We start from the raw sequence: 27,470 nt of genomic DNA on the forward strand, positions 1-27,470 counted from the left end.
TCCGGCCCGTTGCTGTGGTGATGCTGCTGTCGGTGGGCGCCCGGGGCTTGAGCTGGAGCCGGAGGATCAGGATCAGGATCCGCGGGGCGTGGGGCTCCCCGGCCCCGGCCCCGGCCCCCACCCGCGGAGCCCGCCCCGGGAACAGCATCCCCAGCGCGGCCACTCTGGGTAAGAGGGGATCCTGATACCCCCCTCCCTGAGCTCACACCGCCCCGTGCGGATCCCCACCACCCGGGGTCAGGGTCAGGGTCAGGGTCACGGTGCACAGCGGGGTCCACGCAGGCAGTAATCCAAACCAGACCCGCTGTGAGCTTGCCCCTCCCCCCAGTGAACATGCCCCCTCCCCCCCCCCCCCCCCCCCCCAGTGTGAGCTTGCCCCTTCCCACCCTCTCTCCCCCCCACCCCCAGTGTGAGCTTGCCCCTTCCCACCCTCCCCCCACCGCCCAGTGTGAGCTTGCCCCTTCCCACCCACCCCCCACCCCCCCAGTGTGAGCTTGCCCCTTCCCACCCTCCCCCCAGTGTGAGCTTGCCCCTTCCCACCCTCCCCCCACCCCCCAGTGTGAGCTTGCCCCTTCCCACCCTCCCCCCACCCCCCACCCCCCAGTGTGAGCTTGCCCCTTCCCACCCTCCCCCCCCCCCCCCCCAGTGTGAGCTTGCCCCTTCCCACCCTCCCCCCCCCCCCCAGTGTGAGCTTGCCCCTTCCCACCCTCCTCCCCCCCCCCCCCAGTGTGAGCTTGCCCCTTCCCACCCTCCCCCCCCCCCCCCAGTGTGAGCTTGCCCCTTCCCACCCTCCCCCCACCCCCCAGTGTGAGCTTGCCCCTTCCCACCCTCTCTCCCCCCACCCCCAGTGTGTGCTTGCCCCTTCCCACCCTCCCCCCACCCCCCAGTGTGTGCTTGCCCCTTCCCACCCTCCCCCCACCCCCCAGTGTGAGCCTCTTCAATCTGACCCTCCATTCCCACCGATCTGCCCCATTATACTCCACATGGACCCCATTTACCTGATTCTGGACTCTCTCATGATTGTGATTACCACTGATTTCCTTACTCTCTCTGATATACTGTTTTCTGATTTCCTTCTCCCCAGCATTTATCGCTGCCATCCAGTTGTTCTCCCGCCGTGAGAGTGAGCAAGAGAACCCTGAGGATGAGATTATCCTGCTGATCAAAAAGGCCAAGGTTCAGAATTGTCTATTTCTTTCTCTTCCTTCCTCCCTGTGCCAATTCAAACGTTGTCATCCCATCGACAACAGTCTGTGTGCAAGTCAAAGGGCAATCTTTCTATTCCCTATCTCAAAGCAGCAGTCAGTCATCTGGATCTCCATTCTGGCCCAAATGACACCCCACCTTCACTAGGAGGAATAAACCAGCACCAGCCTTCCAGCTGGTAACTAACCCCAATATATAATACAACTGCTAATGTCACCCCTGAATTTAGAAAGAGGAGAAAAGAAAAAAATGGTAACTGGAAGACTGTGACCTTAACATCTGTTATTGAGAAAATGTTAGGACCTGTGAAAGGGTGTAATAGCAGATAATTTAGAAATATCACCAAGCAGCATTAAGATGGTTTCAATTAAAGGGAAGTCTGACCTCATCACTTTTTTAGAATTCTTTGAGGAAGTAATGAGCAGAATGAAGTAAAGGGAAAATAGAAAATGTGATCTATTCAGAAGGTGCTGACCTGCTGTGCTTTTCCAGCACCACACTTTTGGACTCCAATCTGCAGTCCTCACTTTCTCCTACTTCAGAGGACACAGCTTAATGCTGTGGATAGAGAACTGGCTAACTAACAGAAGACAGACCGTTTGGATAAGGGAGCATTTTCAGATGGCAAATTTTAACTAGTGGAGTGCCACAGGGATCAATGCTGGGCCTGTAATTATTTACGATATATCACAGAATGGTTATGGTGCAGGCAGATGCCATTGGGCCTGTCATGTCTGCGTCACCTCCTCAAATGGGTGTCATTATCTAGCGCTGATCCCCCACCTTCTCCCCCATACTCTTGCACACTACTTATATGCAAGTAATCATCAAATGCTGACTCTAATGCCTCACCGTGGGCGGCATGGTGGCACAGTGGTTAGCACTGCTGCCTCACAGCGCCAGAGACCCAGGTTCAATTCCCGCCTCAGGCGACTCTGTGTGGAGTTTGCACATTCTCCCCGTGTCTGTGTGGGTTTCCTCCGGGTGCTCCGGTTTCCTCCCACAGTTCAAAGATGTGCAGGTTAAGTGTTAGGTGAAGGGGTAAATGTAGGGGGGTGGGTCTGGGTGGGTTGCTCTTCGGCGGGTCAGTGTGGACTTGTTGGGCCGAAGGTCCTGTTTCCTCACTGTAAGTAATCTAGTCTAATCTAATCCAATTGAATCTGCCTCCACCACGTTTCCAGGCTGTGCATTCCAAACCTTAACTACTCACTGTGTGAAAAAGAATTAACTCCCATCACATTTGCTGCTTTGTATGTCACTAAATTTATGATGTGGAGGAGCTGGTGTTTATTTTGAAGCACTACACCTTCATCAGGTGGCTAGTGGGGCAAGATCATACGACACAGAATTTATAGCAAAAAAATCAGTGTTGTGCAATTAAAACGATATATTGAACAAACCTAGATTGTTGTTAGGTCTTTCAGAACTACTTTTAAGTCACATTCTCGTGATAACTTAAGGTTTTATAAAAAAAAGTGACATCTCCGTTCAGACAATGTCTTAAAGGTATGAGGTTAGAGTTTGTCTGTATCCCAATCTTGAGTTAGAATGGTTCTATATCCAAAGTAGGAATTAATAAAATGTTGTATGAATTGACTGCCTGCAGACTGTGTGCTTTTTGAGCAAAAACAGATGTATCTGCAAATGCAAATTCACCCCATAGACGTGTGTGTGTGTATGCATGCACGCATGTGTGGGAGAGAGTGAGAGTGTGTGTTTGAGTGTGTGCGTGTGTGTGATGGAGTATAAAGCTGTGTGAGTGTGGGGCATGTATGTGTGTAATTCCTACTTTGGAAATGGAACCAGTCTGACTCAAGATTGGGATACAGACAGACTCTTGACCTCACACCTTTACTGTATTGTCTGAGCTGAGATGTCACTTTTTTTAATATATAAAACCTTAAGTTATCTTGAGAATGTAGCATAAGAGAAGTTCTAGGATTTACATATTAATGAACCAAAATCTGCAGCCCATTCTAAAAGATAGGTTTGTTCAATATGTCGTTTTATGACACTGATCTTTTGCTATAAATTCTGTGTCTTATGATCCTGTTCCACAGCTATCTGATGAAGGAGCAGCACTCTGAAAGCTAGTGCTTCCAATTAAACCTGTTGGACTATAACCTGGTGTTGTGTGATTTTTAAAAAATTATGTTGTCTAATTTTTGTTCCTTTTATGAGTGGAAGGAACTTCTACTCTATCCAGCCCTGTCATGATATTATTATAGTATTAATTGCTTGGATGAAGAAAGTAATGTACTGTAGCCAAATTTGTGGACAGCACAAAAATAGGTGGGAACGCTAATTGGGAGGATGATGCAGAGTCTGCAGAGACATATAGACAGGTGAAGCAAGTGGGCAAAAACCTGACAGATGGGATATTATGTGAGGAAAGGTGAGGTTATGCACATTGGCAGGAAGAGTAAAGGAGATGAATATTATTTAAATGGAGGGAGGCTGCAGAAAGCTACAGCACAGAGAATTTTTGATTCCTCCCGCATGAATTTCAAATTGCTAGCGTCCAATCAATCGGTAATAGGGAAAGCAAATGCAATCTTGGCCTTTTTTAACAAAGAGAGTGGAGTGTAAAAGTGGGGGATATTTTTCTTAAACTTTAGGGTGGGAGAGGAAAGATATATAAGAGAACCTAAGAGGCAACGTTTTCACTCAGAGTGGTGCGTGTATGGAATGAGCTGCCAGAGGATTTAGAACATAGAACATAGAACAATACAGCACAGAACAGGCCCTTCGGCCCACGATGTTGTGCCGCACTTCTATCCTAGATTAAGCACCCATCCATGTACCTATCCAAATGCCACTTAAAGGTCGCCAATGATTCTGACTCTACCACTCCCTCAGGCAGCGCATTCCATGCCCCCACCACTCTCTGGGTAAAGAACCCACCCCTGACATCTCCCCTATACCTTCCACCCTTCACCTTAAATTTATGTCCCCTTGTAACACTCTGTTGTACCCGGGGAAAAAGTTTCTGACTGTCTACTCTATCTATTCCTCTGATCATCTTATAAACCTCTATCAAGTCACCCCTCATCCTTCGCCGTTCCAACGAGAAAAGGCCGAGAACTCTCAACCTATCCTCGTACGACCTACTCTCCATTCCAGGCAACATCCTGGTAAATCTTCTCTGCACCCTCTCCAAAGCTTCCACATCTTTCCTAAAGTGAGGCGACCAGAACTGCACACAGTACTCCAAATGTGGCCTAACCAAAGTCCTGTACAGCTGCAACATCACCTCACGACTCTTGAATTCAATCCCTCTGCTAATGAACGATAATAGGCCTTCTTACAAACTCTATCCACCTGAGTGGCAACCTTCAAAGATCTATGTACATAGACCCCAAGATCCCTCTGCTCCTCCACCTTAATAAGAACCCTACCATTAACCCTGTATTCCGCATTCTTATTTCTTCTTCCAAAATGGACAACCTCACACTTGGCAGGGTTGAACTCCATCTGCCACTCCTCAGCCCAGCTCTGCATCATATCTAAGTCCCTCTGCAGCCGACAACAGCCCTCCTCACTGTCCACAACTCCACCTATCTTTGTATCATCTGCAAATTTACTGACCCACCCTTCGACTCCCTCCTCTAAGTCATTAATAAAAATTACAAACAGCAGAGGACCCAGAACTGATCCCTGCGGAACTCCACTTGTAACTGGACTCCATGCTGAATATTTACCATCTACCACCACTCTCTGACTTCGACCGGTTAGCCAGTTTTCTATCCAATTGGCCAAATTTCCCTCTATCCCATGCCTCCTGACTTTCCGCATAAGCCTACCATGGGGAACCTTATCAAATGCCTTACTAAAATCCATGTACACTACATCCACTGCTCTACCCTCATCCACATGCTTGGTCACCTCCTCGAAGAATTCAATAAGACTTGTAAGGCAAGACCTACCCTTCACAAATCCGTGCTGGCTGTCCCTAATCAAGCAGTGTCTTTCCAGATACTCGTAAATCCTATCCCTCAGTACCCTTTCCATTACTTTGCCTACCACAGAAGTAAGACTAACTGGCCTGTAATTCCCGGGGTTATCCCTATTCCCTTTTTTGAACAGGGGCACAACATTCGCTACTCTCCAGTCCCCTGGTACCACCCCAGTTGCCAGTGAAAACGAGAAGATCATTGCCAACGGTACTGCAATTTCCTCTCTTGCTTCCCACATAATCCTAGGATATATCCCGTCAGGCCCGGGGGACTTGTCTATCCTCAAGTTGTTCAAAATGTCCAACACATCTTCCTTCCTAACAGGTATCTCTTCTAGCTTATCAGTCCGTTTCACACTCTCCTCTTCAACAATACGGTCCCTCTCGTTCGTAAATACTGAAGAGAAGTACTTGTTCAAGACCTCTCCTATCTCTTCCGACTCAATACACAGTCTCCCACCACTGTCCTTGATCGGACCTACCCTCGTTCTCGTCATTCTCAGGTTTCTCACATACGCATAGAATGCCTTGGGGTTATCCTTGATCCTATCCGCCAAGGATTTTTCATGCCCTCTCTTAGCTCTCCTAATCCCTTTCTTCAGGTCCCTTCTGGCTATCCTGTATCCCTCCACTGCTCTGTCTGAACCTTGTTTCCTCAACCTTATGTAAGCCTCCTTCTTCCTCTTTGCTAGACATTCAACCTCCCTCGTCAACCAAGGCTCCCTCACACGACCATTTCTTTCCTGCCTGATCGGTACATACATATCAAGGACACGTCGTATCTGCTCCTTGAAAAAGTCCCACATTTCCACCACATCCTTCCCTGACAGCCTATGCTCCCAACGTATGCTCCTCAAATCCTGTCTTACAGCATCGTAATTTCCCTTCCCCCAATTGTAAAAACTTCCTTGTTGTGCGCACCTATCTCTCTCCATAACCAAGGTGAAAGTCACAGAATTGTGGTCGCCATCACCAAAATGTTCACCCACTAACAAGCCCACCACTTGTCCCGGTTTGTTACCGAGTACCAAATCCAATATGGCCTCCCCTCTGGTTGGACAATCTACATACTGCGTTAGAAAAGCTTCCTGGACACACTGCACAAACACCGCCCCATCCAATCTACTTGATCTAAAGAGCTTCCAATCAATATTTGGGAAGTTGAAGTCACCCATGACTACGACCCTGTGGCTTCTGCACCTTTCCAAAATCTGTTTCCCAATCTGTTTCTCCACATCTCTGCTGCTATTGGGGGGCCTATAATAAACACCCAACAAGGTGACTGCACCTTTCCTATTTCTGACTTCAGCCCATACTACCTCCAGAGGCAGATCCCCCTCAAACTTCCTTTCTGCAGCCGTTATACCATTTCTAATTAGCAACGCCACACCCCCTCCTTTTTTACCACCCTCCCTAATCTTACTGAAACATCTGTAACCAGGAACCTCCAACAGCCATTCCTGTCCCTCATCTATCCATGTTTCCGTGATGGCCACAACATCGTAGTCCCAGGTACCGATCCACGCCTTAAGTTCACCCACCTTATTTCTGATACTCCTTGCATTGAAGTATACGCACTTGAGCCCATCTCTGTGTCCGCAAGTAGTCCCTGTCAGTGCTACCTTCTCCACAGCCTCCCTACAGTCTTGGACATCCTGACACACAGCTAGCTTACTTGCTGGACTACAAGTCCGGATCCCATCCCCCTGCCAAATTAGTTTAAACCCCCCCGAAGAGTGCTAGCAAACCTACCCCCCAGGATATTGGTGCCCTTCTGGTTCAGGTGCAACCCGTCCTGTTTATACAGGTCCCACCTTCCCCAGAATGCAGTCCAATTGTCCAAATATCTGAAGCCCTCCCTCCTACACCATCCTTGCAGCCACGTGTTCAACTGCACTCTCTCCCTATTCTTTGCCTCTCTGTCACGTGGCACCGGCAACAACCCAGAGATGACGACTCTGTCTGTCCTAGCTTTTAGTTTCCAGCCTAACTCTTTGAGCTCTTGGTGGAGGCTGGTACAATTGCAACATTTAAAAGGAATCTGGATGGGTATATGAGTAGGAAGAGTTAGACGGATATGGGCTGGGTGCTGGCAGGTGGGATTAAATTGGGTTGGGATATCTGGTTGGCATGGATGGGTTGGACCGAAGGGTCTGTTTCCATGCTGTACATCTCTATGACTATCCAAGGCACTAGTCAGACCACAGCTGGAATACTGTGAGCAGTTCTGAGCCCCTTAACCAATGAAAGACATACTGGCCTTGGAGACGTTTTAGGGAAGGTTCACTAGTCTGATCCTGGGTAAAGGCAGACTGTTTTGTGAGATAGATTGAGTAGGCTGGGCCTGTACTCATTGGAGTTGAGAAGAGTTTGAGAGGTGACCTGTTGGAACATACATGGTTCTTAGGGGACTTAACAGGGTAGATGCGGGGAGATTGTTTCCCCTTCTGAGAGTCTAGAACCAGAGGACATAATGTAGAAATAAGAGGTTGTGTGGGTGTCACTGTACCAGGTGTGGAGAGAATGAGAGGAAGGTTGTGGGTTTAGGGTCTGCAATGCCATTGAACAACTAAACTCATGCTCTCTGCCCACTGTCCAGTTTGGGAAACCCACAGCAGATGTTGAGCAGTTTCCAAGCTGCTTCTCTGGCTGGACAGTTCTTGTGTTGCCTCTGGTAAGACACTGTTTCTGTATCGCGGAGGGAGGTTGGTTGGCTGGCTCCTGTTAACCTGCACTGACTCTCAACAGATGAGTGCCATGATGGGGGAGCTGGAAGATGCTGACCATTATTTACACCAGGCCCTAAAGCTCGCCCAGCAGTCACAGAATAACCAGGCTGTCACCTACACCTTCATACAGGTAAGCAGCATGGGCCTAGGGTTCAAAGGCCACACAGGGGTGGGGCAGGGTCTAACCTAAGAGGTTTGCAGGGACATGGAGCCTGTTGGGAGTGGGGTGCCGTCCCTGGGAGTGCTGTCTCTGGGAGTGGGGTGCCTGTTGGGAGTGGGATGCTTTCTCGGAGTGGAGTGCTTGTTGGGAGTGGGGTGCCATTCTGGGGAGTATGGTTCCTGTTGGAAGCGGGGGGGGGCTGTCCCGGGGAGTGGGGTGCTGTTTCTGGGGGTGTGGTGCCTGTGGGGGGTGGGGTCCTGTCCCGGGGAGTGTGGTGCCTGTTGGGATTGGTGCTGTCCCCGGGTTTGGGGTGCCTGAGTGATCTCCAGCCGCTCTCAGGTCCCCCCAGTGCTGTGACCCTGTTCTTGTGGATGTTGTTTCCCAATGTGCCTGTTTTCATGCCCGGAGCTGAATAGGAGCTGGGCTCTTTGTGTTTTGTGGACACATCTGTCAGTGCAGACAAGCCATCACATGCTGAGCATTTGTTTGCTTCAGTTTTAGAACAGCTTTGTCAGACATAACCAGAGGCTGCAGCCACAGGGTGTGAGTGACAGTCTGTACGTTGTGTTTTATGGGCAGGCATGTAGGTAGCCAGCTAACCTGGAACTCACTCCAGTGCTTGATCAAGGTATATTGTGGCGACATGGATACATTATCCAGGCTGCCACTTCAATTGCCATACGGAGGGAGCGCCGCGCTGTCGGAGGGTCAGCGCTGAGGGAGCGCCGCGCTGTCGGGGGGTCAGCGCGGCACACAACTTCAACTTAACGTCTATTTTTAGAAAAATATAAGCTGTCTGTTTGTCACTAATCGTGACTGAAACACAAGGATATTTATTTTGCCTGCAGACTGGGTCCTTTTTTGCATAAATGTATCTTCTTGCACATTCCAAATCCTATCAAGACCATAAGACATAGCAGCTGAAATTAGGCCATTCTGCCCATCGAGTCTGCCCCACCATTCAATCGTGGCTGATAGGTTTTTCAAACCCATTTTCCTGCTTTCTCCCGGTATCCTTGGATCCCCTTGGCAATCAAGAACTTATCCAACTCTGTTTTAAATATACTCAATGACCAGACCTCCACAGGCTTCTGCAGCAATGAATTCCACACATTTATCACTCTCTGAATAAAGACAGTTTCTTCCTCACTCTTGCTGACAATTTTGAAATTGTGAGTGATCCCTTGTTACTGACATACCAGCCAGTGCAAACAGAATATCGTTCTGCACCCTATCCTTCATCATTTTGAACATCTGAAAACAGTCTCCTCTTAATCTCCTCTCCTTCATGAAGAATAAGCCTAATTTCTCTAATTTTTTTCCTTCCATAGAGTTTCAGGTGAATTCTTCGTGCAGTCAAGTGTTGTCCAAAGCAGAATCACATCTGTTGTTGTTGACTGTGTGCACAGTTTTGCAGGCTTTGGATGCTCATGAAATGCCGCATTAGCCCTGAACAGTATTCAGTGTGTACACAGCCCTTTCCTCAGTGATCGAAAGAGGCAGAATTGGTACAGTTGTTCCCTACTAAGTCTCTACTCCAAGGGTTTTACTCACTTGCCTGGCTTGAATTTAATCAGTTAATAAGAGTTAAGAGTTCCTTCAGGGCCAACTCTAGTGTGATCAATCAGCACCCTCTTTTGCATACTGTAGAAATCATTGCTTCCTTCTGTTTAATCAGTCTGCTCAGATTTGCTATGAAACTGTTCAGAGGCACACGAGACTGGAGGTAGGGACACTGTGACTGCACAGCTAAGCTCTCTTGCTTCCTTTCTGAAGCTGGGTTTTCTTACATGAGAGAGAACGAGAATTTTCTGGACAGGACCTTCAGCGAGGTCATTACACAGAGCATACCAGAAGGGAGATGACGATAAGGAAGGAAGAGATTCATGTACAAGAGACCCCGGGGGATGTACCTCTCATAGCAGGTTGACTCTCTTGGAAACTGTCGAGACAGACGACACTGCCAGTCTGAGAGGCAGACAGGTCTGCCAATCCAAAATTGGCATGGAGACAGAGCCAAGGAGTCAGACATCATGCAGAGCTGCGGTAATAGGGGACTCCATAGTGAGAGGGACTGAAAGGGGTTTCTGCAGTAACAGGTGGGATTTAAGGATGGTGTGCTGCCTTCCTGGTGCTAGGATCCAGGACATCACCGACAGAGTGCAGGGAATCCTCAAAGGCGAAGGTGAGGAGCCAGAGGTGGTGGTGTAAATGACATCAGGAAGAAGAGGAGGGCCATTCCACAGCGGGACCTCAGAGAACTCGGAAGAAGGCTGAAAAACAGGACTTCCAGGGAAGTTATCTACGGTTTGATTCCAGTTCCTCAGGCTGGAGAGGGCAGGAACGGGGGATAATGGACTTGAACGTGGGGCTGCGGAACTGGTGCAGGAAGCAAGGATTTAAATTCTTGGATCACTGGGGTATGTTTTGTGGTAAGGATAAATTACACAAGAGGGACGGGTTGCACCTTAATAGGTGGGGGCCCAGCATTCTGGCAGGCAGGTTAGCCACTGCAACACAGGGGTGTTTAAACTAAGGTGTGTGGCGGGGAGGGGACAAACTAGAAATTCAAGAAGGAAGTTAAAGGGAAAGTGAGGATGAGAGAAGTTAAAAAAGACAACAGAATCAACAGAGCAGAAAACTCAAGAAGGGATCATACAGTATGGTCAAGTGAAATAGGGATTGCTAGGAAGGGTGAGGGGAGTAACAAATTAAGAACATTTACATATGAATACACGAAACATAAGAAATAAGGTGGATGAAGCTTGAGGCTCAGTTGGAAATTGGCAGGTACAATGTTGTGGGGATAACTGAGACATGGCTTCAAGTGGACAGAGCCTGGGAAATGAACATTCAAGGCTATAGAGTCATGAACTCATACAGGTGTACAGCACGGAAACAGACCCCTCTGTCCAACTCCTCCATGCCGACCAGATATCCCAACCCAATCTAGTCCCACCTGCCAGCACCCGGCCCATATCCCTCCAAACCCTTCCTATTCATATACACATCCAAATGCCTCTTAATGTTGCAATTGTACCAGCCTCCACCACATCCTCTGGCACCTCATTCCATACACGTACCACCCTCTGAGTGAAAAAGGTGCCTCTTAGTTCTCTTTTCTATCTTTCCCCTCTCACCCTAAACTTATGCCCTCTAGTTCTGGACTCCCCGATCCCAAAGAAAAGACTTTGTCTATTTATCTTATCCATGCCCCTCATGATTTTATAAACCTCTATAAGGTCACCCCTCAGCTGCTGACACTCGAGGGAAAACAGCCCCAGCCTAATCAACCTCTCCCTATAGCTCAAATCCTCCAATCCTCGCAACATCCTTGTAAATCCTTTCAAGTTTCACAACATCTTTCCGATAGGAAGGAGACCAGAATTGCACACAATATTCCAACAGTGGCCTAACCAATGTCCTGTACAGCTGCAACATGACCTCCCAACTCCTGTATTCAATATTCTTACCAATAAAGGAAAGCATACCAAACGCCTTCTTCACTATCTTATCTACCTGCGACTTCCCTTTCAAGGAGCGAAGAACCTGCACTCCAAGGTCTCTTTGTTCAGCAACACACCCTAGGACAATTAAGTGTATAAGTCCTGCTAAGATTTGCTTTCCCAAAATGCAGCACCTCACATTTATCTGAATTAAACTCCATCTGCCACTCCTCAGCCCATTAGCCTATCTGATCAAGATCCCATTGTAATCTAAAGTGACCTCCTTCGCTGTCCACTACACCTCCAATTTTGGTGTCATCTGCGAACTTACTAACTGTATCTCTTATGTTCACATCCAAATCATTTATGTAAACGATGAAAAGTAGTGGATCCAGCACCGATCCTTGTGGCACTCCACTGGTCACAGGCCTACAGTCTGAAAAACAACCCTCCACCACCATCCTCTGTCTTCTACCTTTGAGCCAGTTCTGTGTCTAAATGGCTAGTTCTCCCTGTATTCTATGAGATCTAACCTTGCTAATCAGTCTCCCATGGGAAACCTTGTCAAACACCTTACTGAAGTCCATATAAATCACATCTACTGCTCTGCCTTCAACAATCATCTTTGTTACTACTTCAAAAACTCAATCAAGTTTGTGAGACATGATTACCCACACCATGTTGACTATCCCTAATCAGTCCTTGCCTTTACAAACACATGTACATCCTGTCCCTCAGGATTCCCTCCAACAACTTGCCCACCACCGACGTCAGGCTCACTGCTCTATAGTTCCCTGGCTTGTCTTTACCACTCTTCTTAAACAGTGGCACCACGTTAGCCAGCCTCCAGTCTTTCGGCACTTCATCTGTAATTATCGATGTGCTATCGAAAGAACAGATTGACGGGCAGAGGGGGGTAGGGTGGCACTGTTGGTGAGGAATGATATTCTTGTGAGGGGCTTATAGAATCAGGAGGTGTAGAGTCAGTATGAGAAATTGTAAGGGTAGAACGACCCTAATGGGAGTTATCTACAGGCCCCCAAACAGTGGTCTGGATGTCGGGTGTAAGTTGAATAAGGAGCTGAAATTGGCCTGTCGCAAAGATATTGCTATAGTTGTTATGGGGGATTTCAACAAGCAGGTAGACTGGGAGAATCAGGATGGTATTGGACCTCAAGAAAGGGAGTTTGTGGAGTGCCTCTGAGATGGATTCTTAGAACAGCTTGTACTGCAGCCTACCAGGGAGAAGGCAATTCTGGATCTGGTGTTGTGCAATGAACCAGATTTGATCAGGGACCTCGAAGTAAAGGAGCCATTAGGAGATAGTGACCATAATATGATAAGGTTTAATCTGCGATTGAGAGGGAGAAGGAGAATCGGAAGTGTCAGTATTGCAGTTGAACAAAGAGAACTATGGAGCTATGAGGGAGGAGCTGGCCAAAGTTCGATGGTTCAATACCCAAGCAGGGATGGCAGTGGAACAACCATAGCAGGTATTTCTGGATATAATGCAGAAGGTACAGGATCAGTTCATTCCAAAAAGGAAGAAAGATCCGAAGGGGAGGCAGTGGAGGCCGTGGATGACGAGGGAAGTTAAGGACTGTATAAAGATCAAAGAGAAGAAGAATAACATAGCAAAGATGAACGGGAAGCCAGAGTGCTGCAAAACTTTTAAAGAGCAGCAAAGGATAACGAAAAAGGCAATATGTGGAGAAACATTAAGTACGAAGGTAAACTGGCCAAAAATAGAAAGGAGGATAGTAAAAGCTTTTTAGGTGTGTGAAAAGGAAATAAATGGTTAAGACTAAAATTGGGCCCTTGAAGAAAGAAACAGGTGAATTTATTATGGGGACAAGGAAATGGCAGAAGAGTTGAATAGTACTTTAGATCACTGGGGAAGACACAAGCAATCTCCCAGATGTAATAGTGGCTGAAGGACCTCGGGTAATGGATAAACTGAAGGGCATTTATATTAGGCAGGAAATGGTGTTGGATAGACTGTTTGGTCTGAAGGCTGATAAATCCCCGGGACCTGATGGTCTGTATCCCAGGGTACTTAAGGAGGTGGCTCTAGAAATCGTGGATTCATTGGTGATCATTTTCTAATGTTCTATAGATTCAGGATCAGTTCCTGTGGATTGGAGGGTGGCTAATGTTGGCCCACCTTTCAAGAAGGGAGGGAGAGAGATAACGGAATTACAGACCGGTTAGCCCGACGTCAGTGGTGGGAAAGATACTGGAGTTAATTATAAAAGATGGAATTACGACTCATTTGGATAGTAGTGACAGGATAGGTCAGAGTCAGCATGGATTTATGAAGGGGAAATCGTGGAATATTTTGAGGATGTAACTATGAAGATGGACAAGGGAGAGCCAGTGGATGTAGTGTACCTGGACTTTCAGAAAGCCTTTGATAAAGTCCTATATATGAGATTAGTGAGCAAAGTTAGGGCACACGGTATTAGGGGCAAAATACTGACTTGGATTGAAAACTGGCTGGCTGACAGTAAGCAAAGAGTGGCTTCCTTTCGGAATGGCAGGCGGTGACCAGTGGGGGACCACAGCTGTTTACAATATACATTAATGATATAAATGAAGGTATTAAAAGTAATATTAGCAAATTTGCTGATGACACAAAGCTGGGTGGCAGAGTGAAATGTGAGGAGGATGTTAGGAGAATACAGGGTGACCTGGACAGGTTAGGTGAGTGGACAGATGCATGGCAGATGCAGTTTAATGTGGATAAATGTGTGGTTATCCACTTTGGTGGCAAGAACAGGAGGCCAGATTACTACCTAAATGGAATCAAGTTAGGTAAAGGGGCAGTACAGAGAGATTTGGCTGTTCTTATACACCAGTCAATGAAAGTAAGCATGCAGGTACAGCAGGTAGTGAAGAAGGCTAATAGCATGCTGACCTTCATAACAAGAGGGATTGAGTATAGAAGCAAAGAGGTCCTTCAGCTGTACAGGGCCCTGGGGAGACCGCACCTGGAATATTGTGTGCAGTTTTGGTCTCCACATTTGAGGAAAGCCATTCTGGCTATTGAGGGAGTGCAGCGTAGGTTCACAAGGTCAATTCCCGGAATGGCAGGGCTATCATATATGTTGAAAGATTGGAGCGATTGGGCTTGTATACCCTTGAGTTTAGAAGGATGAGAGGAGATCTGATTGAGATGTATAAGATTATTGAAGGATTAGATACTCTGGAGGCAGGAAGCATGTTTCCGCTGATGGGTGAGTCCCGAACCAGAGGACACAGCTTAAAAATAAGGGATAGGCCACTTAGAACAGAGTTGAGGAGAAACTTCTTCACCCAGAGAGTGGTGGGTGTATGGAATGCTCTGCCCCAGAAGGCTGTGGAGGCCAAGTCTCTGGATACTTTCAAGAAAGAGTTGGACAGAGCTCTTAGAGATAATGGAATCAAGGGTTATGGGGATAAGGCAGAAACAGGATACTGATTGAGGATGATCAGCCATGATCATAATGAATGGTGGTGCAGGCTCAAAGGGCAGAATGGCCTCCTCCTGCATCTATTGTCTATTGATGGTCCTGATGAGCAAGGTGAAAAACTCCGACTCCACGTCTCATTCAGCAAGATTGGTTTCCTTCCAATCTGGGCGCTGATTACTGTGCATGGGGTCTATACTTTGAGTGGGTCATATTTCTCTGATGCATATTTTCTCTCCCTGTCTCTCCTCCCTTCTCTGTCCCTCTGACTCTGTCTCCGTCTCCCCGTCTCTATCTCTGCCTCTTTCTCTCTCTCATCTCTCTCTCTCTCTCTCTCATCTCTCTCTCTCTCATCTCTCTCTCTCTCATCTCTCTCTCTCTCTCTCTCTCTCTCTCTCTCCCCCCATCTCTATTTCTCTCTCTCTCTGTCTGTTGTCTCTCTCTCTGTCTCTCTGTCCACCTATCTATCTGTCATCTCTATCTCTATCTCCCTCTGTACACCGCCGCACCCCCCCCCCAATCCCTCTGTCCTGATGTTCTGCAGATGGCCAACCTGGCGTTTCTCCGGGGAGACCTCCTTAATGTAAGTGATCGGAATGGTTGCTCTTACCCGAGCTTGAAATGTCCCTGGCATGTTGTCCAACCCTGTCTCCTCCACTGTCTCCCCCTCCTCTTCGCCCTCCAGCTCATCTCCCCACTAACCCTTCTCTTCCTCCTCCCACCCTGGCCCTGGGTCTACCTTGTTTTGTTAAACAGTCAGTTCTCACCACGTCTTTTTTTCTCTCTCTCTCTCTATCTCTTTAGGCTGAGAAACTTTTCAAAGCAGCAATGAGCCAGCTCTTGCAATCTGGAACTTCGGAGGTAAATGTGCCAGATCAGAAAAAGAGTGGGATGTGGGGGCAGGCATTTATTGCCCGACCCAAGTTGCCCACTGAGAACATGGGGGTGAGCTGCCTCCTTGAAAGACCCACAATGCCCTTAGGGGGGAAAAATTCCAGGATTCTGACCCAGTGACACTCAAGGAGTGGTGATATATTTCCAAATCAGGAGATGCGTCCCTTTTGAGGGCAATCTGCAGGGGGTGGTGTCCCCATGAATCTGATGTCCTTGTCCTTGTCGCTGGAACTGCTTGTGGGTTTGAAAGGTGCTTTCTAAACCTTGATGAACTTCTGCAGTGCATCTTGTAGATAGTACACGCTGCTGCTGCTGCTGGGCGTTGGTGATGGGGAGAGTGGATACTTTGTCCTGAACGGTGTTGAGCTTCTTGTGTGTTGTGTACTTGTGGAGAATGGTCAGTGCTTGGCTGCTGCTTGTGGCCACTGTCGCTGTTGTGAGATCGCTGAATCCTTTAACAAAGCACAGTAAGGAGTAGAAAATGTAGATGTGATTTGTAACTCTTTCCCTCTTGCTCTCACAGGATGATAATGCAATGATTGAGATGTCCCTCAAATTGTGCAACATTTACGTGAGCACTGAACAGTGAGTAAATCAGCAGCAAACCAGACACCTCAAACGTTGGCACTCCATTTCCCAGCCCTCCACCCTCATTCCCACAGGCACTCGTGTACATGATTCATGGGCTGTAGCTGGAGTCCACTGGCACAGACTCTTGCTGTGGGCACTTAACTCTTGCCCCCGGCCAGACTGATGCCTCTGCTCAGGGTATAGCATCCACTGGGGGAGGCAAGAGTGGCTTGAGCCACTGACAATTCGCCTAGCCCGTTCACTCTCATTTTAAGTACATGCAGAAGCTTTTGCTGTCAGTTTTATGTTTCTAACTAGCTTTCTGTCCTACTCTCTTTTCTTTCTCCTGATTAATCTCTTAACTGCTGTCTGTGGTTCTTTATGTTCTGTCCAGCTACCTGACCTGTCACAAAACTTTGTGCACTTATATGCTTTTTCCTTAAGCATGATGCTTTCCTTAACTTCTTTAGTTAATCTCAGGTGGCAGTTCCTCCTTTTTAGAATTTATCTTTCTAGTAGGAGAATGTTTATTCTGAGCATCTGAAGTCACAGAATTCCTTCAGTGCAGATAGAGGCCCATTTGGCCCATCTAGCCTGCACCAGCCTCTGAAGGGCATCCCACCTAGACCCATGTGTACTATAGTTAACCCACTAGCCTGCACCAGCCCTCTGAAGGGCATCCCACCTAGACCCATGTGTACTATAGTTAACCCACTAGCCTGCTCCAGCCTCTGAAGGGCATCCCACCTAGACCCATGTGTACTATAGTTAACCCACCTAGCCTGCACCAGCCCTCTGAAGGGCATCCCACCTAGACCCATGTGTACTATAGTTAACCCACTAGCCTGCACCAGCCTTGGACACTATGGGTAATTTAGCATGGTCAATCCGTCTAACTGCACACCTTTGAACTGTAGAAGGAAACCAGAGCACCCAGAGGAATTTCGCAAAGACCCAGAGAGAATGTGCAAACTCCACACAGTCACCGAAGGCTGGAATTAAACTTGGTTCCTGGCGCTGTGAGGCAGCAGTGCTAACTGCTGAGCTACCCTTAACAGAAATGTCCTTTTCAATACCTGCCACTGAGTCTCTATTGATCTGTGAACAACCCCAGAATCCCAGTTTGCTTCAGCTAGCCCAGCTTTCTTGCCTATATAATTGCCCTTAAATCACTCCTCTCTTTCAAACTGGGAGTATAATTCACTCTTAGTGCTGGTTACAACTACCTAGGGTTGTCTTAACTCTGAGGTCACTCGCTGACCTTGTCACACACTCACCATCATGTCGAATATAACCTGCTGTCTGGCTGGTTCCAGGATGAGCTGCTCTAAAACCCTCCAGGGAAAGCACTCTATGAATTCCACACCCTGGCTCCTATTGTCATTCTGACCTTTACAGTTAATATATAGATTAGAATCACTCCATGATGATTGCTGCCCTTCTCTCCAGGGGGTAGCCCAATATTTCACTTCCTTTGATCTGATGTAATCCCTCACTTCTTTGATCAACCAGGATTGATTCACCTTTCCCTTTGTGTCATAGAAAACAGGAGGAGGTAGAGGCAATTTTGCCCTTTGAACTTGCTCAACCATTCATGTGTTCATGGTTCATCCTTTTCAACACCATATTCCCACTTTCTCCCCATATTCCTGATGGCTTTAAAGTCTAAAAATAGGTCAATCTCTTTGTTGAATACAGTAATCTCCGCGCGCCCCCCCCCCCCCCACCAATACTGGCAGGGGATATGTTCCATGACCTACCGTGGAAGCTTGAATCCGCGAATAGAAGCGATCCCATTCATTTCAGTGGGAAATTTACCCTCCTGGTCCCTGGTTCCGGAAGGTTCTCTATAATATGTTTGGACTGTGGGTAACTGAAACCGTGGAAAACGATTCCGCAGATACAGGGGTCACCCTGTATTATATCCAGTTTCGTTGGGTCTTAGAAGAATGTTTGTCTGCTGTAGACAAAGTAATGTTTCTTTAAATGCTAACCCTTGCCTAGCAGCACATCCACTATTGCTAATTCGCTCCGATTTTAAGATCCTAGACTCAGAATGAATATGAAATTCTGTCCTATTATCGTCATTGTTTTCCAGGGGAATCTTTTACAGTTAAGTTATTAGTTAACTTTTTTTATTACATAATAGTGAATCTCCTCTGATCCAGCCTGACAGCTCAATGTGCTGCTCTAGAAACCCATCTCATACACACACTATTAATTCTTCCTCCCCAATATCAGTGCTGACTTCATTAACCCAGCTCTGTCTGGTGTCACCCATCATTACTGCTACCTGCTCACCTGGATCATACCATGTGATGTTCCTTTCTGCTTTTACAGGCACAGCCTAGCTGTGGAGGGCTACAAGTGGTGTATTGAGACGTTGGAGGAGAAGGTCCAGAGAGAGAAAGATGTTCCTGAAGTATCCATATCGGGTAAGATTGCCCATTGATGGGATTGAAACCATCACTGCACTTTAGTCTGGATTGTCGCCACCTGCGCATCACGTGGGCTGTAGCAGCTTGGGAAGGCAGCACACCACCTCCAGGGTAGTTAGGGGTAAGTGAGTAATAAATGCTGCCCCTGTCTCGAAAATGATTGGTAGCTAAAGCTGCCCTCTGCTGTTTAATCCCAGTACAGCAAATGAGGGTTTGCTAGAGCGATGTCAAGAAATCTGGATGGAGAATTATCATCATTTGTCTATTAGTGTTCTGAGAATCTCTATATTACCCCTGTGCTCTGAGATTAGCCCAGGGTGCGATGTACCAGAAATACTTGGACTGACTTTGTATTTATCTGGATTAGTGGTGCTGGAAGAGCACAGCAGTTCAGGCAGCATCCAACGGGCAGCGAAATCAACGTTTCAGGCAAAAGCCCTTCATCAGGAATAAAGGCAGTGAGCCTGAAGCATGGAGAGATAAGCTAGAGGAGGGTGGGGGTGGGGAGAGAGTAGCATAGAGTACAATGGGTGAGTGGGGGAGGGGATGAAGGTGATAGGTCAAGGAGGAGAGGGTGGAGTGGATAGGTGGAAAAGAAGATAGGCAGGTCGGACAAGTCAAGGAGACAGTAACTGAGCTGGAAGTTTGAAACTAGGATGAGGTGGGGGAAGGGGAAATGAGGAAGCTGTTGAAGTCTACATTGATGCCCTGGGGTTGAAGTGTTCCGAGGCGGAAGATGAGGCGTTCTTCCTCCAGGCGTCTGGGTGGTGAGGGAGCGGCGGTGAAGGAGGCCCAGGACCTCCATGTCCTCGGCAGAGTGGGAGGGGGGAGTTGAAATGTTGGGCCACGGGGCGGTTTGGTTGATTGGTGCGGGTGTCCCGGAGATGTTCCCTAAAGCGCTCTGCTAGGAGGCGCCCAGTCTCCCCAATGTAGAGGAGACCACATCGGGAGCAACGGATACAATAAATGATATTGGTGGATGTGCAGGTGAAACTTTGATGGATGTGGAAGGTGCCTTTAGGGCCTTGGATAGAGGTGAGGGGAGGAGGTGTGGGCACAGGTTTTACAGTTCCTGCGGTGGCAGGGGAAAGTGCCAGAATGGGAGGGTGGGTCGTAGGGGGGTGTGGACCTGACCAGGTAGTCACAGAGGGAACGGTCTTTGTGGAAGGCGGAAAGGGGTGGGGGAGGGAAATATATCCCTGGTGGTGGGGTCTTTTTTGGAGGTGGCAGAAATGTCGGTGGATGATTTGGTTGATGCGAAGGTTTGTAGGGTGGAAAGTGAGCACCAGGGGCGTTCTGTCCTTGTTACGGTTGGAGGGGTGGGGTCTGAGGGCGGAGGTGCGGGATGTGGACGAGATGCGTTGGAGGGCATCTTTAACCACGTGGAAAGGGAAATTGCGGTCCTCTAAAGAAGGAGGCCATCTGGTGTGTCCTATGGTGGAACTGGTCCTCCTGGGAGCAGATACGGCGGAGGCTTTTGCCCGAAACATTGATTTCGCTGCCCGTTGGATGCTGCCTGAACTGCTGTGCTCTCTTCCAGCACCACTAATCCAGTATTTGATTTTCAGCATCTGCAGTCATTGTTTTTACCTTTGTATTTATCTGTTTATGGTATGTGAGACTTGCTGGCTCCTACCCCTAGTTGGAGGAGAAAGTGAGGACTGCAGATGCTGGAGATAAGAGTTGAAAATGTGTTGCTGGAAAAGCGCAGCAGGTCAGGCAGCATCCAAGGGGCAGGAGAATCGACGTTTTGGGGCATCAGCCCAAGCTGCTACAGCCCACGTGATGCGCAGGTGGCAACAATCCAGACTAAAGTGCAGTGATGGTTTCCTGAAGAAGGGCTGATGCCCGAAACGTCGATTCTCCTGCCCCTTGGATGCTGCCTGACCTGCTGCGCTTTTCCAGCAACACATTTTCAACTCCTACCCCTAGTTGCCCCTTGAGAAGGTGGGAGTGAGCTGCCTTCTTGAACTGTTGCAGTCCCTGCTGTTGGGCAGGGAATTCTGGGATTTTGACCCAGGAACAGTGAGGAATGGTGACATATTTCCAAGTCAGGATGGTGAGTGGCTTGGAGGGGAACTGAAGGTGGTAGTGTTCCCATGTTATCTGCTGCCTTTGGCCGGGGAATTGGAAAGTGGTGTCTCAGGAGCCTTGGTGAATTTGTGCAGTGCATCTTTTGGATAGTACACATTGTTGTTCCTGAGTGTCAGTGGTGGGTAGGGCAGTGATGGTCTGATGGCATTATTATTAAACTATTATTCTGGAGACCCGGGTAATATTCTGAGGATGTGGAAGCGAATCCTGCTGTGGCAGATGGTGGAATTTGAATTCAATAAATATCTGGAATTAAGAGTCTAATGATAACCATGCAAACCGTTGTCAATTGTCCCACTTCAGAACGTCCTGTAGCCACACTGAGACACCCTTGATCCTAGCCCCCGTTATCCTGGAGTGTTGATTGCACCTGCAGAACTACCTGTCTGTTCCCCTGATATTGAATCCCATGTTACTGCGGCGTTCCCACTCAGCATCTTGCTTTCCACTGCAGCAGAGCTGACTATGGTCAGAGGGTTTAGCTGCTACATGTTTCCTCAGAGGCCAACCCCCAGCATTATCTAAAGTGTTATAATTGTTTTAGGGGGGAATGGCCACTGGCGATTCCTGCACTTTTTGCCTCCTCCTTTTACTCTTGCTGGTGGTCATCAATTCCTCTGCTGTCTGTGGAGTGAGCACCTCTCTGTATGTGCTCTCCATGCTGCTCTCAGTCTCATGGATTCTCCATAGTCCTCAGGTGCTGCCCCAACTCTGCAAATCAGGCTTCCAGGAGCCGCAGCTGAAGACACTTCCTGCAAGTGTGCTGCTGGCTCTAGGCGCTAGAACTGGGCCTGACTTTGCACATATAGTCACAGGAGGAACGAACCACAGTAAAACTAAAATAAGACTGTCGGCGGGTCGGCGCCGGGGGAGCGCCGCACTGTCGGCGGGTCGGCGCCGGGGGAGCGCCGCACTGTCGGCGCCGGGGGAGCGCCGCACTGTCGGCGGGTCGGCGCCGGGGGAGCGCCGCACTGTCGGCGCCGGGGGAGCGCCGCACTGTCGGCGGGTCGGCGCCGGGGGAGCGCCGCACTGTCGGCGCCGGGGGGAGCGCCGCACTGTCGGCGCCGGGGGAGCGCCGCACTGTCGGCGCCGGGGGAGCGCCGCACTGTCGGCGCCGGGGGAGCGCCGCACTGTCGGCGCCGGGGGAGCGCCGCACTGTCGGCGCCGGGGGAGCGCCGCACTGTCGGCGCGGCCAACCGGTTTGTTGGCATATTTAAAAAGGCAGCAAGTGTTCCTGTGCTGTGGGGCCCACATTTAAAGTCTATCAATAGCAGTAAATTTGGTTATTCAATCGTTATTACGTCACGATTTGTGGGAGCTTACTGTGCAGAAAACAGTTGCTGCTTTCCCCCCATGATGTGCTTGGAACTGCAGGCAGGTGCATTGGGATGTTCTGAGCAATGCAGTGGTTGCTGCAGTGACCCACCTGTGCTTGTTTTCTAGCTGCTGAGAAGGCCAATACCCGTCTGCTGTTGGGGATGTGCCTGGACTCATGCGCTCGCTACATGACAAGCCAGAAGCAGCTGGTGTTAGCAGAGAGTCTGTATCAGCAGGCACTAGCAATCTCTCAGCAAGTGCAGGGGGAGACTCACCCACAGGTAAGAAAGAACCTGATGGGGTAGGGGGGCTACAGTGGCTCTCCCCCTGCCCTGTCTGTCTGCACATACCTACTGTCTCACTGTCAGCCTCTGAAATATCTCCTGTCCCTCTCTGATTTCTCCTGTTATCATCTGACAGATACACGGAATGATAGAACATACAAAAGTACAGCACAGAACAGGCCCTCTTGGCCCACAATGTTGTGCCGAGATTTAATCCTAATGTAAAATATAGTAACCTAACCTACGCACCCCTCAGCTCGCGCTATCCATGTGCATGTCCAGCAGTCGCTTAAATGTCCCCAATGACTCTGCTTCCACCACCTGGTGTTTGCTGCCTATCAGTAGGTACTGCAGAGCCACCTTGTTTAACCCTGAGTGGCACTAACCAAACTGGTGCAAGGCCTGTGAAACCTGGCAAGGAGGAAGAGAAAATGCTGGAAATACTCTGCCGATATGAAGAGAGAAATGGAGTAAATGTTTCAGCTCTGACCATTCATTGTTTGCAAGGTTATCAGCAAATTATTCACGTTAGCATTTGGGAATCTGACTATTCTCGATGGAGGCACAGACTAAATCAAAAAAGTTGGACCAAACCTTTATCTAACTCTCAGCTGGAGTCTTTTTTTTCCAAATTCATTCTTGGGATGGGTGTGTTGCTGTCTGTTGCCTGTCCCTAATTGAGTGACTTGCTTGGCCATTTCAGAAGGCAGTAAAAAGTCAGCCACACTAATGTATGTCTAAAGCCACAGTCAGGTCAGATCGGAAACTGGTAATGATCGAAGGTACAGAGAGGGCAAGAATGACAGGTGTAAATGTCTAAAAGGTGTTTGGGAAGCAGCAGGGTTTTTATGGTTATCGAAGGTGTTTCCAGCTCACCATTAGGGCTGGCTTTCAATTCCCATTTCACCATCTGCTGCGAGTTCACAATTCAAGAGTAACTTAGAAAAGGGAATTGGCTGAGTACTTGAAGATGAAGAAAACGTTGAGATATGGGACAGAATTGGGGGAGTGAGGCAAAAGAACCATTCATTGAATGAGCCAGCACAATCTTGATGGGCAGAATATCCAGCTGTGATGGTCTTGCTATTTGATGACTCCTGAGATCAGAGGCTAGCAGTCTAAATCTTTGATATGAAGTTGTATCATTCCACTCCCATCCCATTAACTTGCAAAGATGCCCGAGTTTCTGCCCCTGACTGTCCTCTCTCTCTGTCTCTTTCCCCCCTCCGCCTCTTTCTCCCTACCTCCCACGGCTCGCTCGCTTGCATGCTCTCTCTCTCTTCCGTCTCCCCCCCACCCCCCCCCCCCCCCACCCACCGCACTCACTTCTCCCTCCCTCTGTGCTGTCTCTCTTCCTCATTATGTGCTCACTTACTTTCCTTCCCTCCCTCTGCGTTCGCTCTTTCCCCCCCTCCCTCTGCGCTCTCTCCCCCCCCGCACTGTGTCTCCTCCCCCCCCCCGCGCTCGCTCTCCCCCCCCCCCCCCCCCCCCTCCCCCACCACCCATGCTTGCTCTCCTCCCTGCGCTCGCTCTCTTTCCCCCCCCCTCCCTCTGCGCTTGCTCTTTCTCCCCCCTACCTCCCTCTGCGCTGCCTCTCTCCGCCCCCCCCCCCGCACTGTCTCTCTCTTCCCCCTCCCTCTGCGCTGTCTCTCTTCTCTCCCCCACCTCCCTCCCTCTGTGCTGTCTCTCTCTCTCTCTCTCTCCCCCCCCCCCCACCCCGGTGCTGTTTCTCTCCCCTCCTCTCTCTTTTTTTCTCCTCCCCCCCCCCCCCCCCCCCCCACAACTTCCTTTGCACTGTCTTTTCTCTCTCTCTTCTCTTCCCCCCGCCGTGCTGTCTCTCACAGACCATTGTGCTGATGAACGATCTGGCCACCGTACTGGATATGACAGGCCATCAGGACCGAGCCTATGAATATGCCACAAGAGCCTCAAACCTGGCGAGAGAGACCAGCCACCCAGACCAATGTGTGATTCTCAGTAACCTGGCCAGAGTGCTCATGCACAGAGGTAACGGCAGTGCTGAACCGCCGTGGTATGGGGGGATGGGGGCTGATGTTGGGAGAGGGGGGTGGGGGGTGGGTTCTCGCACTCCATTGCCATGAGAAAAGGGGGAAGGGTCACTTTCTTTTTCTCTAGTCCCACAACAGTAACAGCACCTACACTGAGCTTTAATTTCCCACAATAATCTTACACGGCACCTGATGAAATGTTTCTGGAAATCTAAGTAAATCCACCGGTTCCCCTTGGTACATCACATGTGTCACCTTCTCAAGGAACTCTCATCAACAGGGTTTCTCTTTCACAAACCATGGACGCTCTGCCTTGGTCTTGTACAAGTGCCCCAGACTGCGGTATGTTTCCTGTTACATGGCAGTCCATCAGTGACTGAAAGCCATCGTTCCCTCACTGTAAGCTGTGTGCAGTGCAAGTGTTCTGACACACCACTTCCAGAAGCTGCGATCGTGTATGAGCTCAGAGCTCTGCTCAGCAGTAAGAACATTTCCAGGGATTTTAGATTCTGCCCTTGCAGTCCCTTTACTGGCCTCACATTCAATCATGCTGTTCTCTCTCTGAACACTGTGTAAGCAAGAGGACCCGAGCCCAACTGTCATACCAGGCACACAGGAAGATGGTTGTGTTTGTTGGAGGTCAGTCATCTCAGCTCCAGGTCTCCTCCACCCTGTGTTCCTCAGGGTAGAGTCCTCAGCCCAATCGTCTTCATTAATAAGGTCAGAAGTGCAGATGTTCGCCGATGAGTGCACAGTGTACAGCACCATTCACGACTCAGATACTGAAGCAGTCCATGTTCAAATGCACCAAGATCTGGAAATTATCCAGGCTTAGGCTTATAAGTGGCAATTATGACCATCACCAATGAAGACAGTTTAACCACTGCCCCTTGACATTCAATAGTGTTACCTAAATCCTTCACTATCACAATCCTTGACCAAAAACGGAACTGGACTCCCCAGATGAACAGTGGCTATAGTCAGAGGCTGGGAATCCTGCACCGAGTAAGATTAACTAGCAGAGGATGGTGTTTCCAGCTACCTACTGCCCTGGTCCTTCTGGTTGGTAATAAACACAGGCTTGGAAGGTACTGCTGGAAGAAACGTTGGCAAGTTTCTGCAGTGCATCTTGTCGTTGGTACACACTGCTGATGGTATAGAACTAAATGGGCTGTTTTGTCTTCAATGTTGGAGCTGCTCTCATCCAGGCAAGTGAAGAGCATTTTCTGCATTTCTGTAATGCCAGTAAACTAGGAAATCACAGTGAGAAAATTCCCAAAATCTCAGAGCCTCAGGAGCCAGCTGGCTGAAAGTGGTCGTGAACAAGACTGTGGTGGAGGAGCTGGGCCGGTTCTCTTTACTGCAACAAGTTGGAAGGGGGACTGGGTCAAAGGTGGGCAACACTGTGACCGGTTTAGCTACGGCACAGGGCAGAGGGATCTGGGCAAGAAGAAACTGCCGAAAACCAGAGAATCCTGGTTTAAGGAGTTGGCAAAAGAAGCCGTGTAAGTGAGGAGTTGCGTTTCCACACAGCAAGTGGTTGGGTTGTGGACTGCACTAGGTAAAAACAATGACTGCAGATGCTGGAAACCAGATTCTGGATTAGTGGTGCTGGAAGAGCACAGCTGTTCAGGCAGCATCCGAGCGGCAGTAAAATCGACATTTCGGGCAAAAGCCCTGTGGACTGAGTGTGTGGTGTAGGCTGCTTCAATCAAGGCTTTTGATAGGCAATTCAATTATTATAACCAGGGCAAGTGTGCAAGGTTTTAGGGAGAAGGGGCAGAAAATTAATCGAGTTATGTTGCTCCATTGGAGAGCCAGCACAGACACTCTAGTTGAATGGCCTCTTCTTGCATTGTAACCATTCACTGATAGTACAGGGTGACACTGATGGAACGTTCTGGGAAAGAGATGGTGGGCCAAGTGTGAGGGGTTGGTGGGGAAGGTGTGAAGAAAAGGTTTCAATACAGTGAGTGGAAGCAGCGAGGAAGAAGGATTTCAAAAAGCAATGACCGTGCGGCATTTTGGGGATAGGCCAAGGGTGTGAGGCTTGCTGAATTGCTGCATTGGGAACCATTATAGACTTGATGTGCCAAATAATTTCCTCCTGTGCTTTAGGAAACTGCATGTGTCTTTTTCAACATTGAACCTCTGATTTCCTTTTGCTTTACCAACAGGGGACTATCATGAAGCCAGATGTGTTTATGAAGAGGCATTGACACTAGCAGAGTCAAGTGCTGACAAACCAATCATTCAACATATTCGCAATGGAATGGAGGAACTGCAGGCTAAGGCCCAGCAATCCCAGGAAGTCAGGGAAAGTACTCATTAAATGGGAGAACTTAAGACTAGTTTTTTCCTTGATGGTGCAACAATTCTCTGGAGGGGTTTTCCACAATGTTTGGATGTAATTAATGCTTTAACCAATGACTCAGCGAGGAGTCTTCTCATCTCAGAGTCAGAGCGTTACAGGTTCAAGCCCCAGTCCAGACACTGGAGCAAAATTCCAATCCACTATTGAGGGAGTGCTGCAGTGTGGAAGGGTCAGTACACTGCAGTACACTGGGAGTGTCACAGTGCCGGAGGGTCAGTGCTGAGAGGGTGCGCTCTGTTGGATTGTCAGTGTTGAGGGAGTGCCGCACTGTCGGAGAGTCAATGCTGAAGGAGTGTCGAGTCATCTTCGTTGGGTGAAACCTTTAAACAGAGTCCCAGTGCCTCTGTTTGTAACAGCAGGAGTTAACATTCATTTTAAGGAAAGTACATTCTGGGGCAGAGCCCTGTGTGATTTTAGTGCAGTTATTTTAATAAAATAATCAAAACCAATAGCATATCTGTGGTGCAGCCTGGGGAAGGGCAAGTGTGGTTGATGGAGCAGTGCAGTAAAAGCTAGTGTTTCCAAATAAACCTGTTGGACTATAA

At 48.8% G+C, this 27,470-nt stretch overlaps 1 protein-coding gene across 3 annotated transcripts; it reads left to right on the plus strand.

Moving 5' to 3' along the window:
* On the plus strand, nucleotides 1-27,470 carry ttc19 (tetratricopeptide repeat domain 19). Of its 3 annotated transcripts, XM_072569656.1 has the most exons (10): nucleotides 1-168; nucleotides 1,085-1,176; nucleotides 7,910-8,020; nucleotides 15,490-15,528; nucleotides 15,750-15,806; nucleotides 16,363-16,424; nucleotides 18,750-18,844; nucleotides 22,385-22,539; nucleotides 24,387-24,549; nucleotides 26,729-27,470. In XM_072569656.1, exons 1-10 carry the CDS (start codon nucleotides 21-23, stop codon nucleotides 26,881-26,883), a joined length of 1,077 nt encoding a protein of 358 aa, XP_072425757.1. In that variant the 5' UTR covers nucleotides 1-20; the 3' UTR covers nucleotides 26,884-27,470. The 3 variants fall into 3 exon arrangements, with proteins under 3 accessions (XP_072425757.1, XP_072425758.1, XP_072425759.1); XM_072569657.1 differs by lacking the exon at nucleotides 15,490-15,528; XM_072569658.1 differs by lacking the exons at nucleotides 15,490-15,528; nucleotides 15,750-15,806.

This window comes from Chiloscyllium punctatum, chromosome 5 (genome assembly GCF_047496795.1).
Source record: "Chiloscyllium punctatum isolate Juve2018m chromosome 5, sChiPun1.3, whole genome shotgun sequence".
In the NCBI taxonomy this organism is placed as follows: domain Eukaryota; kingdom Metazoa; phylum Chordata; class Chondrichthyes; order Orectolobiformes; family Hemiscylliidae; genus Chiloscyllium; species Chiloscyllium punctatum.

Excerpts from the sequence above, each read along its gene's own strand:
- ttc19 (XM_072569656.1), top strand. The coding sequence starts at position 21 with ATGCTGCTGTCGGTGGGCGCCCGGGGCTTGAGCTGGAGCCGGAGGATC. Across the intron at positions 8,021-15,489 it reads TCACCTACACCTTCATACAG|ATGGCCAACCTGGCGTTTCT; the intron begins GTAAGCAGCATG and ends GATGTTCTGCAG. Across the intron at positions 15,529-15,749 it reads TCCGGGGAGACCTCCTTAAT|GCTGAGAAACTTTTCAAAGC; the intron begins GTAAGTGATCGG and ends CTATCTCTTTAG.